The sequence below is a fragment of the Dasypus novemcinctus genome, chromosome 16, assembly GCF_030445035.2.
Source record: "Dasypus novemcinctus isolate mDasNov1 chromosome 16, mDasNov1.1.hap2, whole genome shotgun sequence".
Taxonomy (NCBI): Eukaryota; Metazoa; Chordata; class Mammalia; order Cingulata; family Dasypodidae; genus Dasypus; species Dasypus novemcinctus.
The window spans coordinates 10,765,425-10,786,776 of NC_080688.1; the positions used below are offsets into that span (position 1 = coordinate 10,765,425).

The 21,352-nt window shown below is 34.3% G+C and overlaps 1 protein-coding gene across 1 annotated transcript; it reads right to left on the reverse strand.

The window, feature by feature from the left end:
• Positions 1-2,379: 2,379 nt before the first annotated feature.
• Positions 2,380-3,312, reverse strand: LOC101431076 (olfactory receptor 2T33-like). The gene has a single exon (XM_004456888.2). It carries the CDS (start codon positions 3,310-3,312, stop codon positions 2,380-2,382), a length of 933 nt encoding a protein of 310 aa, XP_004456945.2.
• Positions 3,313-21,352: the final 18,040 nt, after the last annotated feature.

The window sequence follows — 21,352 nt, forward strand, 5'->3', positions numbered from 1 at the left end:
AGAAACTCCTGGTTCCTTTATATACGTATTTTTTCTCTTCTCATCTTTAAAAATAGGCCATGAAATGAAAGAAAACATATGGCATTTTCAATAATCTGTCTATAAATCTACTTAGCTAAGTCATTGTGTTCTTTACCAATCATATCCTCTTATTCTTTTGGTTTGTTTCTGCTAACAGTCTTTCTGAGTCCCTTACGCTTTCTGCCAGCTATCTGGTCCTAATGTAAATATAACATATTATTGGTATTAATTATGATTATACGTACCCATTGGGGCAATTCAACTAGGGACTGGTGGTTCCTTCTTCAAGATGTCTCACAGATATGACAGAAAACAGGTGCATGTTGCCAACTGTGAGCTGTCTAGGACCTCTGTTTCTACCCATGTAGGCCTCTCCAGAAACTGACTGGGCTTACTCATAGCATGGTGGCTTGGTTCTGGAGTAATTCAGTCATGAGAATAAGGAGAAAATGCATGGAATTTTATGAACTAGTCTTAGAAATCACTTCAGAACACTTCTATACTATATTGGAAAAAAATGTCAAAAAAGGCATTTCAGACCAAGTTCAATGGGAGGGCATGTGGATTCCAAATATTAATAAGAAGTGGTAAGGTTTTAGTGGAGATTGTGGCTGGTGTTAATTTGCAGTAATCTTTGGAAAATATTATCTGTTACAGATACCTTTCTCATACTCTTTAAATAATAGGAATTATTATTTCAATTAACTCATAAAACTACTGAGTACCACCCTTGAAAGATATGTAGGGACACTAAATAAGCCATTTTTTGTAACTAAGCTATATGAAATGTGTATCTGATATGTGTGTGCCTTTACTATATTGTAGATAAAATTTTGTGATTTCATGAAGTAATATATGCTCATAAATAATTTCATAAATATATGTTTATATTTATAAGTATATATTTATCACTCAAATATATTTACATAAGTACTTTTTAAAATTATGGATGGGTCAGGCATATAACTACCCAGGGTTGGGACTAGGCTATAGTGTCATGTACTATTTTGTATGTATTTAGTATGAATTGTGATGGAAATTAATTTTTTGTGATGTCATGCATTCATATATTTCTTCTCTAGTTTTACTCCCATTTAATTCATTTAATTTAGATAAGAGAAAGCTGGTCTGATGTCAACTTTTACTCTAGTATTGCAAGTTAAAGAATGGAAAATACCTGTCCCCAAAACATATTGGGAGAAAAACACTTTAAATGTTGAAATTGTGGAGGAGCATGTTTTTTATTGCTGTTATTTTGTTTTATTTATTTCTTCCTGCAGTGAAGTTATGATATTTTGAGTTAATATGGGCAATTGAATGAAAGAGATGTGGTATTTCACACATTGTTAAAATTCAGATACCAAGTATTTTGGGCAAGACTTTAATTATATTTTCTTCATTTGTAAACTCAGATCTCCTAGAGAATAAAATGTGCAAGTCTTTCTCTTATTGAATTATAAATAAAACAAATTGTATAGTTTTTATGTCACTAATTATAAAAGTTTTCAAAGGACATCTCATCCTTAATCACAAAAGATTCAAAACCTGTTTCTATAAGGCTTTCTTTGTAATACAGCATTATTTGTTCTCATCTGCATAAAAATTAAGGCAAAATCTACCAATTTTAATGTTTGAAAAAGTTACTCGGCAGTGTTTGCTCTTAAGTACAATTATGAGTAAAATTATCCTATATTAATTATGTGGCTAATTTCAACATGTGTAAATTCTGTTTTTAATTTGTGCTATTTGATCCCTTTCATATGTGTTCTGCATATTTTCATAGTAATTAAAATATATATAGTCAAATCTACTTGTTTTTTATCTAAGGAATTCTTTAAAAATCACATCGACAATCATTTTTAAAAATATTTCCTGCTCTTTCCTTATATATTTTAAATACAATGTTTACATAGGTTACTTTTGTTCAAATTTTATCTTAATTATTTGAAGCTATAAATTGCATTGATTTTTCAGATTTATTATGTAGTTATTGAATAATCTATCCCTTCATCATTAATAATATTCATCATATATCAAACATAACTAATTATTTGTTTGCAGTCTAATCTCCTAGCAAGTATCTCATTTATTAATGCTTAATGCTCAAGCCTTAAGTTCATACCAAAAATACTACCACAACGTATGCTAAGACAAATGTAATTTCTAATTTATTTAACAAACATTAATTGAAAACAGAAAATCCAAGTAGTCATATTGGGAAGATGAGAACAACACATTTTGATAGAACACAATAAAATAAGTTAAAGAGGAAAATTAAAATAACATTAATGTTATCTTATGTAACCTGAATTCAATTTGGTTGCCACCATTTTGGCAACTTATTTCTCTATATTGCTATCACAGAAAGTGTTTCTCCAGCCACTTCTTACAGGCCCCCTTGACTTCTTTATTCCTCACACTGTATATAAGGGGGTTCAACACAGGTGTGAGGATGGTGTAAGAAGCTGATACCACCTTGTCATAGTTCACAGAATGATAAGATTTGGGCCTCATGTAGATGAACATGATGGTGCCATAGAATAGTCCCACCACAGCCAAGTGAGAGGAGCACGTGGTAAAGGCTTTCTTCCTGGCCGTAGTAGACTGCATACACAACACAGCAGACAGGATAAGACCATAGGATATCAAAATGAGAGACAGAGGGATCAAGAGCATGAGGATGCAGCAAACATACATGAAAAATTCAAAAATCTTGGTGTCAGCACAGGCAAGGCGCACAAGTGATGGTGCCTCACAAAAGAAGTGATTGATTTCCCGGGAGTGGCAGTAAGGGAAGCTCAAAGCGGTGCCAGCCTGCAAAAGCCCATCAACCCCTCCCAAAAACCAGGAACCTGTTGTCATGAGCAAGCAAAGCCTATGATTCATTAGAATGGGATAGCGCAGTGGGTGGCAGATGGCCACATAGCGGTCGTAGGACATTGCTGCTAAGAGGAAGCACTCACCACCTCCCACAGTGAGAAGCAGGAAGATCTGTGCTCCACAGCCAGTGGGAGAGATTGATCCAGTTCCCATCAAATAGTTGGATGCCATTTTGGGGATGATGGTGGAGACCAGCATCATGTCCATAAGGGAAAGCTGGCTAAGCAAGAAGTACATGGGTGTGTGAAGTCTAGGGTCTACATGGATGAGGACAAACATGAGTGCATTGCCCATTAGGGAGGTGATGAAGATCAACAGCACCATGGAGAAGAGGAACAGATGGGTTCGTGTGTGGTTGAAGAGCCCTAGAAGAATGAAATTCATCCCTGTGGTTTCATTTGCAGTCTCCATAGCTTTACTAATGCCTGGAAGACATATCAATGATTAAGAAATGAGATTTGTTTTAAAGGAATCTTGAGCATTTCCTTACATAAACTGGATCAAATGTCATGGTAAATCTAAGATTTGGAGGATTAATTATGTCTTCACTCTTTCACTTCCCAAGTAGATGTTTGCCTTAGCATACTGCTGACCATTTCTGCTGTTATTACACATTATTTTGCATTCAAGACTAATTGGATAACATTTACCTATAGTAGTACAAATTAAGAGTCTATTAATGGGTTATGGTTCAAGCAGTTGAGTGACCCCCTCCTACATGGGAGGTCCTGGATTTAGTTACTGGATTCCTCTTAGTAAAAAATCAAACATCTAGCAAAAAAAAAAATGAGCAAACAGATGAGGGAGTCATATGGGAAGGGTAGAAAAATGTCCATTAATTTTAGAATATTTTTTTCTGTATGGCAAACAAAATATTAAGACATATTATATATGCTGTATTAGTCAGCCAAAGGGGTGCTGATGCAAAATACCAAAAATCTTTTGGCTTTTATAAAGAGTATTTATTTGTGGTAGAATCTTACAGTTACCAGACAATAAAGCGTAAATTACTTCTCTCACCAAAGTCTATTGCCAAGTGTTGGTGCAAGATGGCTGCCATCTGCCAGTGTTCAGGCTTCCTGGGTTCCTCTCTTCATGGGGGTTGCCTCTTTCTAGGATCATCTACTCTGCTTTCTTCATAAGGCCAGCTGTAGACTATCAGACAAATGGCTTCTCTTCCTGGGACCTTTTCTCTTTCCTCAATACTGGGCTCCTCTGTGGGCTTTCTTCCTGGCGCTCCTGCTCAAAAACTCTTAACTCTTTTGCCATGTTATTTTCCCTGTGAGTCCCTACCCTGTTGGTGGGTGGAGGTGTAATGTCCTAATGACATGACCCAATCAAAGCCTTAATCATTATTTAATCAAGTAAACCTCTGAATCCAATATAATCTAATATGCCCAGAGGAAAAGACCAGTTTACAAACATAATCCAATACTTCTTTTTGGAATTCATCGATAATATCAAACTGCTACATATGCAGAACTGGTTCTACACCTTTGGTATTTCTCTGTTGAAATAATTTCTGATTCATGCATGTGAAATGCCTCATGATTACAACTTCATATTTCTCTTTTATTTTACTACATTGGTCTGATAATATTTCCTTCTTTTCCTTGAATATCATGATGAATTAAAAATATAATAGTAAAAAATAAACCTCCTTAATACTTGAAAGCAAAAATAATCATTTAATTATGACTTGCAAAAATAAACTTGTTCTTATGAAATGAGCCTTTGGTCCAGCACTTTCTTCAAATAAAATATGAGACATCACATTTACATGCACAGTGAGCTTGTTGTTTCACTAATCCCTCTATATTCCATTTCCCTATCTCTTATTATATCAATAGTATAACTGTATATGAATGTGCAAATGTCTTCTCATGGTATACTTATAGGAGGTGCATCTTTTGTGCATAAATTCAAATTGTAAACGTGAGTAATGTATTGTTGATTATCAAGAGGATTATGTTTCAGCCTCAACTGTAAGGTACAATATAGAAAATCTTTTTTTGTTACTTAATTGTAAAGTAAAAATGTGTAAATGAGCACCCTACTTTTAATAAATACTACAATTTTTGTGATTAGTCTATATCACCAATCTACTTCTTATCATTGAAATATACACAAGTTCCAATATGTTCTCTTTGTAAAAAATGAAATACAATATAATATTGATCATACCAATCTCTCATGCTTTATATAATGATGTTTAATACGTATCCATGTTAATAAATTAATTGCTACTGCAATTTATTATATTGTATTCATATAGAACATTCTATGTATGAATAGTTTGGATATTACTAACCTCCTTTAAATAATCCCTGCCGTTGTGCATAAGACAATAGTTTCCATAGTAAATATTTGGAAAGCATAAGTTTTCAGTTTTAAGATAAATTCAGCCCCTACTTTTATATTCCATTTAACTGTCAATTTGTGTTTTGAGTCTTCCTGGCATGGTATTGGCAAGCATCATTAACTAAAATAATTTTTGCTAATCATATGAGTGGAAATAGGTTTGTTTCTGTTACATGTCCCTTAATGATATTGAGGCAAAAATTCTTGCCTTTTTTGATTTCTACTACAATCACCCTGTGGATAAATATTCCTTATTCATTTAAATAATTATTTGTATTCTGTTATATATATTCATTGCTATATCTTGATATTTATGTATACTGAAATGTCTTCTTCAGTCCATTTTATATTATTATAATTTGTGTTACATTATTTTGTACTAGAGTTTCACATTTCATATTGCATGTATTTGAGATATTTATATGTTATTTATTCAGTTATTAGTGTTACATTTCTGCTCCAAGCTAGTGTGAATTGAAAGCTACCAGCTAATGCACTGTGCTTAAGGGCAACTTCCCAAAATATTTATCAAATGATTAGATATTGAAATATGATTTTGAAAGACCTCTGTGGATCTACAATTAAATAAGTTACTTTAAACAAAATAGATTTAAAAACAATAATTTTGATAATATTACACATTTCTGTCACTAAATAAGCTGTCCTATTTATAAATCCATGTCAAATATCAGATGAAATATCCAAACATTCACAGATAATCAGCAGGAAATTTAATGTCCAGAGAAAGATATGTGACTCAACAAAAATGCCCTTTAAAAACTGGGAACCCTTACCAGTATTTGTCTTCCGAATCCTTAATGCAATAGAGTTTGGTTTTAAAAGTACATCATTGTAAAAATATATATTTAATGTCCTGGTTTCTTGAGGTTGAATACCTAACCATTTTTAGTAGTTGGATAAATTTGGGTGGTATGTTTGTTTTTATTTTTTAGGAGGTACGGGAGATTAAACAAGGGATCTGGTACATGGGAAGAAGACACACAACCACACAATTACAACCACTCCCCTTGACATTATGATTAAATCTCACCTTTGTTATGTGAAAAACTGGATGAGATTTTATATATATATATATATAAAGATTATTATTGATGATTACAAGATAAAATGGATTTGAGTGAACACTGGAATTCATGAAACAATAAGATAGCTCCACAATAATCTTTAATATTATGATATTAATTATTAATATTATTAAATATAATAAGAATGTTTGTTTACCACTCAAATATTTGAGAAATAAACTAATAATTATTTTAAGATATTGTGCTAATTATTTTTTAAACAAAGGAAAACATGTTATTTACATAGTCTTTTTCAGTTTAAGAGATGATATTTTCTGTCTGTTTCAACTGGTCTCTCTCTGTTCACATTCTGTGAATTTGTTTTCACATAGAGTTAAAATAATGAAAAATGTAATTATGATAAATATAACCATTCTATGTCTATTAAATTATTTGATTATTGATTTTTAAATTCTTATGTCATTATTCAAAATATAAGAATTTAAATTTGCATCATGGATCTTTTGATCTATGCAATAATTTCTTTCAATCTCAAAAATTTCACAGAAACTGAGTAAATTTTAAAATCTCATTATGTGATATTTGAAATAAAAAGGAGTATTTGTACTCAAGTGAATTCAATTTGGAGGAATTCAACAGGATTATACTTGTGCAAGATGGGTAGACAGGTAACTTGAATTTCTACTTTCCATAATGTTGCTCTTCAAGTTGCAAACAGGATAAAAATCACTTTCTCTTTTATTTTCTGGTTGTAGAAGATATCTGATTACAGAGAACCCAATGTCCCATTTCTATCTTTATTTCAATGCAGTATTCTCAGAACCATCAAAGCTGCTGTCTTCACAATTGCATATTCTTTCCTACCTGCTAACCAATGTTTTGCTCTAACCCTAATATGGTCCTCTTGTTAAATTTGCTACTAGAATTTAAAAGTTGGACAGATTTTAATTCCATGTCTAGATGCCATCTAAATGGCAAATTAGCCATAACAAGGGTTTTTCCCAAGCACTATGCTCACCTTCTATTTTATCTAATGTCACAAAGCTAAATGAGGAAGACTCTGTTATTATAACATAATTGTAGATTAAGAATATGAGGAGTAGATTAAGCCCAAACTAGGCATCATGAATCCAGAATCTAGGTTTTGAAAGTTAACTTTGTGTGGCTGTTTTAGTTTTCTGTCTTTATTTTTGTTGTTCTAATTAGTATAGCAATGATAACAAGGTGGCAAAATACAGTGAATAAAGCAAACAAAATACAATGAATAATGGCCTCTCAAACCTATAAGCCCCATCATATGATTCTCTTTCATGTAACAGATAAATTAATTTAAAAAAGAAAAAGTGTTTGCCATAGTCACTCACAGTAGATGGTCTCCCATGCTGTTTTTCTGCAGAATGTATATTCATTGCAAAAAGAAATATTTTTTCTTTGCAAAAGAGATATTTTAATGTATTCATGAATAAATGAAAAATGAATAGGATAACTCTAGTATCATTAATTTGCATGAATGAAAAAAAGTACTGTCCTGTATGTAAGTTATATTACACAAATAACTCTATCTGAAAATTCCAATATATCCATAGACATCTTACACCTTACAAGTCTCAGTTTAGTGTTTTTATAAAGGTTTCATTATATGTTTCATAAAATGATTTATAATGATCCTACAGTGTTGTAAGAATGAAATAAGATAGTATACATAGAGTGCAAATGAGTTATTGGCTTTAGTAATTCCTCAGTAAATGGTTATCACTAATGTTCTCACCTACACCAACTGTCACTTTTCTCAGTGGAAATTGATGAACAGTTGATTTAAAGGATACAATTGAATGTAACCATCTGTTTCCAGGCTTCAGTATAGATCAAAACCCAAGTCTCCTGAATAACTTATCTAATTTTTTTCATAATTACAATTTGTTAAATGTAAATGTATGAAATATAAACATAGATGCCCAGTCGCATGTGAAATTAAAAATGCACTGTGTAAGCCACATGAAATAGTTAATATTTTTTATGCTCAAACTTGAAATTAAGTTGTAATATGTGTTCCTAATTGAAATGCAGTGAAAATTAATTCAAGGGTAAATGTGAAAAGTGTTTTATAAATCAGAGTTTGATAATAAGGAGTGAGATTTCTAGATCCTGTCTTGTCTTTCAGAATCATTAATATATATTCTGGATTTCATTCTAAGAAATAATCCAAAATAAAAGGTGTAAAGGAACAATATACACAAAAATTGTGTAAATTCCTTCACAATATGTAAAGGGAAAACCTACTATGACACTATTAAATTACCCCATGGATCACAATATGACAAGGCAGTCTCAGGTGTCATGTTAAATGATAGAAACAGAAGCAATGTTTTCCTAATTCTGTATGTATATGGCAAAGAGTAAATGGGTATAGGTGTCATGATATTGGGTTAAATCTAGATATTTTAATTTCCCTATTTTCAAAATGATGTGGATCATGATTTATTCCTCAAAATGAAAGAATTAAAAATGAACAAAAATGAAAGTGTTACAGAACATGTCACCCAGTTGTAAACATTTCCAGAATGTGGCACTAACCTGCTCAGGAGCACTACCATGCAGGAAGTGCCTAATGCTGGGTGGGTCTTGCTCCTTATATTTTAGTTTAGAGCTCACAAAGTTCTGCTGTTGCTATTATAGTGTGCAAAACACATGGCTAAAGCCTTAGGGAGCTGTGAGGTTCAAGATATGGGAAAAACAGTAAGAAAACATTTAGGAGAATAGGAGGGCTAAATGTCCTCTCCCTTTATTTCCACATAGGATTATTTTCAAGTCTCAGGATATTTGATACCTGAAGAAAATGGACAGTTTGACTAACATGATATTAAAATCTAATTTGATACTAATATCTAATTTGAAATTGGTAGCTTCCTTATCATATTGTTAGTATACTCGAGATAGAATATATGAAGTGCTTATTTTTTATCTGGTAATTTACTTAGCATCCAATCTTGCAAGCCTATACTTTAGCAATTGTCAATAAAGAGCTGATAATTAAAAGGGGATAGAGTGTTATTTATAGAAATGCTTTGTCCCACCAAATGTTCTTCCAAAAGGGGAAGGCTGAATTTAACTATTCCAGACTTGACAGTTTCTGGCTACAAGAACTGGAGAAAGTTCCACAAACTCTGTGAAGCCTCAGTTTAATCATCTGTAAAAGAAGGAAAATATTCCTCTCCCATGAGATTATCAAGGTTAATTTATATAATAAATGCAAAACTCTAGATCTATGAAATAAATATTAGCTCCTTTTTCTCTGCTCTAGCTGGAAAATGTTTCCTTCTGATTTGATGGGCAGTAATGAGAAGAGACAGTTTTTAAAATAAGGAAGAATAATTTTACCTGGTAAAAAAGATAACTTTAAATCTGGGAGATTGTTACAATGCTGCACTACAAAGCAAATACATAATAAGCTTTCTTTAATTGATTGAACAACCTCTTTGCACACACACACAAAAATAGTTGGGTATTTAAAAAGCTGGTTGAATTACTATCAATAGTTATATTAAGATTCCCCAAACCAAAATGTAAAGGACTATTTGAAATTTATATTAAAGCAGATATGTGCAAATAGACATAGTATTGAGAGAAAGGAGAGTATAAAAAACAAAAATAGAAATCATAATCTGATTATTAATAAAAGAAATAAAAAATTTAATAGAAGTATCAGTAAAAATAATCAAAATGATTGCTGCTTAATAAGGAATTATTGTCTGATAGGACTGTATTTGAATTTATTTGCAAGATTTTACTTAATTTGACCCATGAAGCAAGTGTTAATTTTATCCTCCAATTATAGGCAAGGAAATTCAATCTTAAAAAGGCTGCCTAACTGCCAAACCATACCCGTTGTAAGAACAGGATATAGGACTTAAATAAAGATCATCTAATTACCAAGTTTGTATAATGACTTAGTCTGAAAATGTTCAAAATGTGAGAAGGCAAGGATGGAGACTTTACATTTTTTTCCTACAAATTTCAATGATTTTTGACATACATATATTCTACTGTATTTTAAATTTCATTTTCTAAATATTTTGCTTCTGATGTATGGAAATACAATTTTATAGAAGAATTATATATTCAATAAACTTGTTAAATTCACTTATTTTCATCTATTTTTTATTTGCCTAGTGATGCATTAAAGCTTATAAGCACAGCTTATCTCAAAACTCTTTAGCTCATAGTATTTTCTAACTTCCATTTTAACTTTTTTTTTTTGCCTCAGGATCTATATGCTCTTTTATCCCAACATGTACAGACCTTATGATCTGTTATAAATCACACTTTTAGATATATATCAGAAATACAGGCATATGTGTGCCATAGACATGTACCAGAATGTTCACTTTAGCACTATTCAAAATATTTTCATGTTGATATAACCCAAATAACCATCACCAGTATAATGCATGAATAAATCTGATCATAATCATATAACAGTACAATACAGTAACTGAAATGAATTTACTACTTCTAACTACTCTCCAATGGATGTCTCACAAACAGCATTATTTCAAAGTTGCCAGGTAAAATAATTACATACAATATGAACTCATACATCTATAACTTCGACAACATATGCAGATATTGTGGTTGTAGCCTATTACAAATAACCTAGTGGTTCCTGTTAGGTGGGATAATGGATAGTATATGGAAGAGAATATGATCATAACTTCTCAAATGCTGATTATGTATTAATTTCCTTCAAATGTGTTCTTCTTTGATAATTAATCTAATGATTGATGGACTTATTTCATTTAAATTATACAGTCTGTATAAATCTATGTAAGCCATCCATCTAATAATCGTTCATTTAAAAAGTATGTTACCTATGTATATGTGCATGTAGTTTAGTGTATGTAGATTAGAAGCCCTGTTGGAACTTACAGATAAAAAACAGATAAAATGCTATAAATACTTTACAATTAATTACATCAATAAGAAATCACAAATATTTGGAATATATAGGCCAAAGTAAAATTGAAAAATTTAGAGGTAAGCTAAAAATTGAAGGGACAAGTGGATATAAAAGTCATGTTTTCAGATGTAACCTGATCTATAGATATAAATTTGTGAATAATCATGGTGGGAAATACTTAACTACTTTAAGATTCATTATAATGAAATTTTTGTAATATATTTCCTGCTTGATTCTGAGTATACATTGGATTTTAAAATTATGTAAATTAGTGTTTCATATAAAACACAATTTATTCACACAAATAAGGATTTTCAAAGGAATAGTACAATGAAAATTGAAATATTATTTTAGACTCATTTGTCAAACTTTAAGATGTCTTAACTGACAAAACTGAATATTGGAGATGTTGGTCAACAAGATATTATATCTTCCTCTTGGGAATGTAAATTGTTACAACCATTTTTAATTATTACAACTACTTGGCATGACTCTGTAGCCATGACCATTTTTATACTGTATAAACAAGCAATTCCAGCCATTGATATATACCCAATATAAACTCTTGTATTTGGAAATCAGGTGACTTTCACAGCAATGTTCCTAACAAAATTAAATGTGCTAGCAGGAAGCTAGATTTAATACAAGCATCCATGGAAATAAAAGGTGTGATATAGTCATAAAATAGAATGATATTGAACCAAGAAAATGAGCCATAATTACAAGAATAATAATGCTGTAAAATCATGTCAAGTGAAAAATATCAATTCTCAGAAAGATTACCTATAAGTTGTGATCCCCTTTATAACATGCATAACAACTATTAATAAAACTATATATTCTATAATTTCCCATGAATATATATTTGGTGATACTATAATGGAGGAGGCATAGGGAGAGACCATGGAGGAGAACTGAAAAGACAATTTTACTAATTTAGTTCTTGGTTTGGTTGATGGGCCCAATGTACACATTTTAAGAAAAAAAATAACTAAAGTAAAACATTCATGCACCACTAAATATATTCTGTCTTGAGCCAAGAATGAGTGCATCTAAAGCAGCAGGGCTTCTCAGGAGAATTGCATCCAGCATCCATGTGGAATCTAAGCCCCCTCTTGATATAGATGTGGAATGGACACAACCATTCTAAGGTCCACAGGATGGAGGAATAGAGTATGGATTAGAGTGGACTTACTGATATTCTATTTGTGAACTATTGTGATTAGTAATCGAAGAAAATGTGGCATTGGTTTGGAGAAAGTGGCCATGGTGTCTGCTGGGGGTAGGGAGTGGGAGGAAAAGATGTGATGTGGGGCCATTTTGGGGGGTTGGAGTTGTCCTGGGTGGTGCTGCAGGGACAGTTACCGGACATTGTATGTCCTCCCATGGCCCACTGGGTGGACTGTGGGAGAGTGTGGGCTATAATGTGGACCATTGACCATGAGGTGCAGTGGTGCTCAGAGATGTATTCACCAAATGCAATGAATGTCACATGATGATGGAGGAGATTGTTGTTATGGGGGGAGGAGTGGGGTGAAAGGGGGTGGGGGAGCATATGGGGACCTCATATTTTTTTAATGTAATATTAAAAAAATAAAGACAAAAAATAACTCATAGCCATGTATTAGTTGTGATTTTCAGATTTTCATATGGATTTGTTTCATTTACATTTATTATTATGAGAAAATCATCATTCCATCATCTCACTTTTAATATAATGTTATCATGTGTTATATATCTGAATGTAAGTAACTATCATTTTTAAAAATTTTAGGTATGTCTCATCACTCCAAATTATATTTCATCATTTCTCTGCAGTGCTTTTGTCTTTTATTTTTAACTTTACAGTTCCACTTCAGCATGCTCTATACTATGCAAATCTATACCTAAATATCTATCTTCTTGTTTTGCAGCTTGAATTTAATAATCAGTAAATCACATTGATTTTTGAAAAATAATTGGCTGCATAGAACTGGATCACATGGGTTGAATAAAATAATTATAGAAATACTACTCAGAAATGCCAACTATTTCTTAATTTTTACTTTTAAATATTTTACTGATAATTAGATTGCTTATCTGCTTCTATAAGTTAAGAAAAATATTCCATGGGTTCAATAATTGCATGATAATTGGTCTTATCCTATTGGAATTTTGTTAAGCAATTATCCTGAAATGCATAACTCTGATAGGAGCAGTGGTTAATATTTATGAGATAAAGTAAATGGAAATATGTAAAACTAAGTTTTCTGGTGAAATATTTATGTCTCTGTCAACTATTTCTTCAGATTATTTAATTATTTCACTTTCCTGAATATATTAGTAGCCAATATATTAGTACAGTGATATGATTAAAGTCACAATAGCCAAAATTGAATACACTTATGTGGATTAAGCAGCTCAATTTCTTCTTTCAGTCACTACATAGACATATCTTTAAACCATCCTACAGGGTGATGGCATCTTCTGATTAAGTACAATGAAAGGGACTAATTTGTCATATTTGAACATTTGTCCCCTTATTGCTGTATCTCGGCTAAATATACCTCACCTTATTCAGAAACTCGCTTTCCTCATTTTCCATCATTTGGTTTTAGCAATTCTGTCAAGAACAGAATCCTAGCCCATAATGAATGTGTAACATCATCCAGACAAACCAACCAACCAACAGAAAATGTTCCTTTTGCTTGGATATTGATATTTTAAACTACTGGCAAATCGCAAGGTCCTAAATTTCACTTCCAAGGGAAATTTTCAACTTGTAAAATACTTTCATTAGCCCTTCAAATTGTTTTAATACCATTAGAACTAATATATAAAGTTGGCAGGGGTCTCATACAAATATAAATTTATAATAGAAAAATACCTAGATGTCACAAAAATGGGCCTGCATCCATCCCCAAAACTATCAGGTGGAGATAAGAAGTCCCTTCTTCTTTATGTATGAGAGGTTTCCAAATTTTTTGCCACCAATTTCAAGTCACTTTTTTCCCACATCATTAATCAGGATTGTATGTACAATGAGTTTCCTATTCATTTTATTATAATATCTCCACTATTTCTTGAGGAATAATTCATGAAGTTTCACTTCTAAGTGCTAACATGCACATGACTGTAAATTAGATAAACATTACAGATTGAGATTTGTCCCTTAGTAGCAGATGTTCAAGTCCTAACCACAGTTTCTTAAATGTGATCTTACTTGAAAATATGATCTTTGAAGATATCATTAGTAATGAGGAAAAATGGAAAGGATGGGTAATATGACTGCCATTCTTACAAGGAGAGTAAATTCAGACACCAAGGAGAGTGAGAGAAAAAGTCACATATCAGAGGTGAAGATAGATGATCTCAAGGACTGCCACTGCCAGAACCCTATGGTCTTCAGAAATTGAATGGTTCTGTCAACACCTTGTTATGAAATTCTAGTGTACAATTTTGTGGAAGGTACAACCTGATTTCTCATTGCAATTTATAGAAAAATGCCAGTGGAAAGAGAAAAGTTTATGATTAAACTAGTAAGCCCAAAGAGAACAGAAATTGTTGATTTTGAAAATACTCATGCAGTTCAGATAATGTGCTCTGACTTCCTTTCCAAAAGTTTCCCTAACAGATACCTCCCTGAGCTTGCAGGAAGTGACACCCATGAGAACTCGATCTATATAAGAGTTAAAGTAAACAATCATTTGTTAATATATGGCTGTATATGGATCCAGTCAGCCATTTTACTGGAAGTCAGGATTTAAAATGTAGTTATCCAGTAAGGAATTGTGGAAAGTCTGTTCATATGATGTTTGGACAAACTTCAACTGCATGCAATACTGAAAATTTTTGCAAAATTGGTATAAACAGAAGCACTGCCAACCTGGAGTAAAAGTGACAGAAGAGAGATAAATTGAAGGCAGAAGACTTCAAAGAAAGAAATGTGGATACAGAGGTCTGGATCAAGAAGATCTTTTCAGGTCAAAGGTACGTACTATTCTGTGGAAAGGTCAGGTGTTCTTGAAAGGGTCAGAACATTTACTGCAGCATGTGAATTAGCGGACACCTTGAGCCCCAGTATTTAGGGTGAGTGCCAAACTTTCAATACTGGGATATGATGGGCATATATTTTATATTCCTGCATTCAGGCTGAGAGTGCCATTTAATGATCAGAGAGTGTGGTATCAATACTCTGTTCTGGGAAAGCATGGCCAATGCATGAACACTGAAAAAGCATGAGGTTGTTGTTGCCTGTGTCCAAGAGGACAGGGCATGATCAACAGATAACTCTCAGACCCTGCAATCTAATGGAGTTTGTCCTGCTACATTTCATACTTGCTTAGAACCCATGATCTCTGTCTTCCTTTCAATATCTGGCTCAAGAAATGGCACTCTTTATCTTATACCTGCCCCATCATTGTAATTAAACACACATAATTTGTTTTCTAAGTTTCATATGTCCATCATACAGAGTGTAATTTTGGCCCAGGACAGATAATACTCCTAACTGAATTTAATGAGAGTTGTCAATATAATGAATTAATGCTTCTGAAGTTGTGACAGATTGTTATGCATGTGGGAAAAATATTTCTTTTTGGGCCCCAGACAGTGAACTGCTGTAGAATGAGTTGTGTATCCCAGAAAAAGTGAAAACAACAACAAAAAAACAAGTTCTTAATGTTAATCCTATCTAAATAAGGCCATTAGAAAATGTTATTTTTTGTTAAACTGTGGCCCAATCAAATGAGGTATCATGAAGAGAGAGCATCTTTGGGTAAAGAGGATAAAAGTCAATAAATATTAGAAGAGAAAGGAGAGGTGATTGCCATGTTATAAGAAAGTCAAGGAATGTAGGGACTATGGGTCAGTCGTTATGCTATAAGCATGTGAAACCATGAGTCAATAAATTAATAAAAATGTAATGCCCAAAAGGTAAATCATAAGGTAAATCATTGACCATGGTTAGTAGCCATGCCTCAATATTTGTTCACCAACTGTAACAAATATACCATTCACATGTAAAATGTTATTAATAGGGAAAAGATGAAAAAAGAGAGGTCTTTGGATATATGGGAATCTCCTACATTCTTTACATGACTATTCTGTAACCTAAAGCTTTTTAGAAGATAAAATGTTAAAAATTAATACCATGGGAAATATACGGATGAAAATGTCACTGTACATAAAAGACAAAAGATCTTACAGTGATGAAAGACATGATGTCTATTTTTTTATTTAAGTTATTTTTTAATATTTTTTATTTTCTTTGGTATTTTGAAACAATATTATTTCATTTTGTATTACTTGTATTTAGTTATTTACTTGGCTTCATCTTTGGAGAGGTTTTGCATAACAGGACCATCACATCTATGGCAGAAGAGGATCATTGGTGTGGGATGTCAGGGATGGGGAATGCATGGGAGAGTGTTCATCTGGGGCACAGTTCTAAGGCATATGAATGTTTTCAAGAATTCACAGTGCATTGTCATAAGTGGAGAGCCACACTATAACTGAAAGAGTATCAAATTCCCATCCTGTGGAGTTATCCTAAATTCTTCAATGGGACAGCAACAATTTTTCTGAGTACATAGGTGGTGCCTACTGAGAGACAAAGGACCACTGCACCAGACCCTTGATAAGGATGATTTTTAGTGTTAAATAGTTTCATTTCAAATTGAACCTTAGCCTACTGTTATATGTTCCTGAGAGTTACCTCTTGAGGGCCTCCTTGTTGCTCAAATGTGACCACTCCCTATGCCAAACTCAGCATATAAATGCTCTACTTTCCCCCAGGAATGGGACATGACTCCCATGGAAAATCTGCCTTGGCATTGAGGGATTATTACCAAGTACCAACTAACTAATGCACATGGAAATAGATCTTGACCATAAGGGGGAAATGTTAAATACTTTTAATGGCTGAGAGATTTCAAAGTGAGTTGTAAAATAATTCCAGAGATTACACTTAGGCAAGTCACAGGAGGATCTCAAAGACTGCTACAGTAAATAGGGCCACAAAGAGCAGGGCTCCTGAGGTTTTAGAGACATCTAGATAGTATATGCAGGGCAGACAGCTCAGGAGCTAGGTGCCCTGCTAGTGAGCTTGGAATTTATGCTCACCAGTATGTCAGAGTTGGGATCATTTTTGGTTTCCTTACACATGGCACTTTGCGTCTTCTATTGGAATCTGTACTTAGTACTATACTTGATAGGTATAAATTCAAGAGACTTAAATATTTTTTCTGTCCATGTGCAAGGTGGGCCCTGAATCTCAGGAGAGTTGTAACACCTACTCTCCAGATTATTGGATTCACTGAGGACAACTAACAAGGTGATGATGAACAACACCCATCCCAAGTAACAAAGAGAGCTTGCAACTGCAAGAAAGATAGTTCCATCCATATTCCCCATGGGATCTAAGACCCATCTCAATTAAAGGCAGAGGGGCACACCACACCAAAATTCTCAAGATTGGATAATGAACAATGGACTAAATTATACTCACAACTATCCTAATTATTGTTATTTAACAATGGAAGAACTTCATCATTCAAGTGGAGGCAATATTGACTGAAGGTTCTGAGAGAAGGAAGAGGGAAAAATATGTGTAATAAAAGGACATTTTCAGGGCATTGGAATTGTCCTGCATGATACTGTAATGACAGTTGCAGGCCATTGTATAATTTTCCATAGATTACAAAATTCTATGTGGCAGAGTGTAACTATAATGTAAGCTATAATCCATGGTTAGTTGTACTGCTTCAATATATGTTCATTAATCATAACAAATGTACAACACTAATGAAAGATGTTATTAATGTGGGAAAGATTGGCAGGGGGAGGGAGGGGGAATATTGGAATCCCCTATATTTTATATTACATTTATGTAATCTAAGGTTTCTTTATATATATATATATATATATATATATATATATTGCAAGCCCATGAGCTAAAGTAATTGAATTATTGCCTCAAAAACAGGATATCCAGGGTCTGGTTCCTAGAGCCTCTTCAAAATCAAAAACTAATAACAAGCAAAACAAACTAAAAACAACTAATTCATGGAATATGATTTGTCTCAGTGGCTGCATGCCAGCTTCACAAATACGAAGTTCTCGGTTCAATCCCCAGTACCCCAAAAAGTTGCACTGCTTATCCAGGGCAAGATCCAGTTGAAAAAGAGCTGAGAAAATCTGAACAGTAAAGTATAGACTATTCTAAAGATCTGCAATATATTAGAAAAAGTATTTAAAAAGTCTTAACACATATAAAAACCATAACCAAAAAGGCAAAATGGACTTCCAGAGTTAACTCTTATAGATAATCAGATTCCTAGATTTCAACAAAACATACAAAGCATACTAAGAAATAGAAAGATATGGTAAAGTCAAAGGAACAAATTAAAACTTCAGAGGAGACCAAAAATGGAACAACTAATCAAAGAAGTTCAAACAAATGTCCCTAATTAATTTAAGAAGTGTGGGAAGCTGCCTCTGGCACTGGTGTTGTATTGGCCATCTTGTTGCTAAACACTATTTTTAGATATTAACCTGGTTAAGTTTCTATCCTCGATGAAGTAATTAAGTTTCTATTCTCACGCCACTCCCCCAGCCGCCAATTGGGCACTCCCTAAAAGAGCTGTGAAAGTCTTTCCAGGGACGTTGCCAAGTAACCATCTGCACATGCGTGTGGCACGAAATTCAAAATCTAGTTACCCAATCATTTACCGACATATGTGCTGTCATCAGTATGTACCACCTCCTTCATCCCTGGCTATAAATACCCCTGATTGACCCTCGATAAATGAGACTTGATCAGAATCCTGTCTTGTCTCCATTCTTTGTGTCTCTTTTCCCTTTCATTCCTGCTCTCTCCCTCTTGGTTCAACTGACCCACAGGTTGGGTCAAGTGGCACCCGTACAGGGACCTGAGTACAAGGGATGAAATGAGGAATGCCAATCGAGGAGCTGGCCAGGACTTGAGAATTGGAGGACGCCACGAGGGAAACTGCCTCTCAGTTGAAGCCTCGGTAAGTGATCGTTGAGCATGGGGCAAGAAATAAGCCAGCATGAGACATTTGTAGAAGGTCTCCAAGAGGCATTAAAGACACGAGGAGTAAAGGTATAAGTAAAACAGTTATTGAGGTTTTTTGAGTTTTTGAAGAAAGTATGTCCATGGTTTCCTCAAGAAGGAACTATTGATGAGAGAAGGAAAAGAGTAGGGGATGCTTTACAGGACTTTTACAAAACTTTTGGTCCTGAAAGAATCCCAGTAACTGCATTCTCATATTGGAATCTCATTAATGATATTTTAAGTATTTGCCATAGGGACACGGTGGTGGCAAATGTTATTAAGAAGGGTGAGGAAATTATGCAAGAAAGGCAGGGCTCTAGCCACCAACCCTAAGAAATCAGCAGACTGCCCAAAGTCCAGACCACCTGACGCATCCAGAGTGTCTGGTCCTGAGGAGGACTTGATCTTGCTAGATAGCGAGGAGGACAGGAAGCCTACCGCCAAGCCAAAGCAGCCATTAACCCATGCAAACAAAAGATCCTGTAAGGAGGCTAAAAATAAAGGAAAAACTAAAGCCATATCTAGTAGGAACCCATACCCTGACCTCAGAAATTTAAAAGTGGAAACTGATGATGACTCTTCTAATATAGAATCGGGTGAATCTGAGGAGGAGACGGTAAAGTCTCGACCTTTACCATACGTTCCCTTTCCCGCAGCCCCACCTATAGTTATGCCGGTAGTTGACCCAAGGAAGGAGTTATTAGAAAAAATAGAGAAACTAAAAGAACAAATTCAATTAGAAGAAGAACATCAGGAACTCATATCTCAGTTAGAAAGGTTGAAAATGGGAAAAACTAAAAATGAAAGTAAAACTGCAGAATCCCAAGTCAAGCCACCCCTGCGAGGAGCAGCATTAAGGAACCCCAATGCTTCTAATCCTTTAACTACCTTAAGTGAACCCAAGGTTTTTCCTGTAACTGAAACCACAGATGACCAGAATCAGGCCTGGAGACACCATAGTAGCTTTGATTTAAACTCATTAAGGAAATTAAAACCGCGGTTACCCAATACGGAGCTACTGCTCCCTACACCCTAGCTATTGTAGAATCCATTGCTGAAAATTGACTCACCCCCATCGATTGGCACATTATTGCCTGTGCTACTTTGTCTGGAGGGGATTATTTGTTATGGAAATCAGAATATATTGAGCTTTGCAAAGATACTGCCGGGCGCAATGCATGGGCAATGGGTGGATCCTAGATATGCTAATAGGAGAAGGAAACTATGCCTCCAATGAAACCCAAATGCAATATGATGCAGGCTTATTTGCGCAAATTCAAGCTGCAGGCACTAGAGCCTGGAGAAAATTACCCACCAAAGGAGATCTTAGTTCCTCCCTCACTATCATAAAACAAGGACTGGATGAGCCTTTTGCAGACTTCGTACATCGGCTCATAACCGCCGTGGGGAGGATATTTGGAAATGCAGAGGCAGGCACTGAACTTGTAAAACAATTAGCATATGAAAATGCAAATGCTGCTTGTCAAGCTACAATCAGTCCATACAGAAAAAAGACAGATTTGTCTGGCTACATTAGCTTGGGCTCAGACATAGGAGCTGCATATCAACAGGGTCTAGCAATGGCGGCAGCCCTACAAGGGTTTACAGTTAAACAGTACCTAGCCCAACAAAATAAGGGGAAATGCATCACCTGTGGTGAAGAGGGCCGCTTTGCTAAAAACTGCAAGGGTCAAAAGCTTACAGGAGGGAAAAGCGTTACTCCTAGGTTATGCCCCACGTGTCACCAAGGAAAGCATTGGGCTAACGAATGTAAGTCAAAAACAGATGCCCAAGGCCAGCCTTTACCTTCCCTCCAGGGAAACAGGAATCGGGGCCAGCCGCAGGCCCCCAAACCCAAACAAGTTTATGGGGCAATCAACTTCGTTCCCACCAACAGCAATCCATTTCAGACCTCTGTAGAGCCACCCCAGGGAGCACAGGACTGGACCTCTGTGCCACCACCCACAGAGTATTAACACTTCAGATGGGGGTACAAGCCTTACCAACGGGCGAGTATGGTACCCTGCCGCA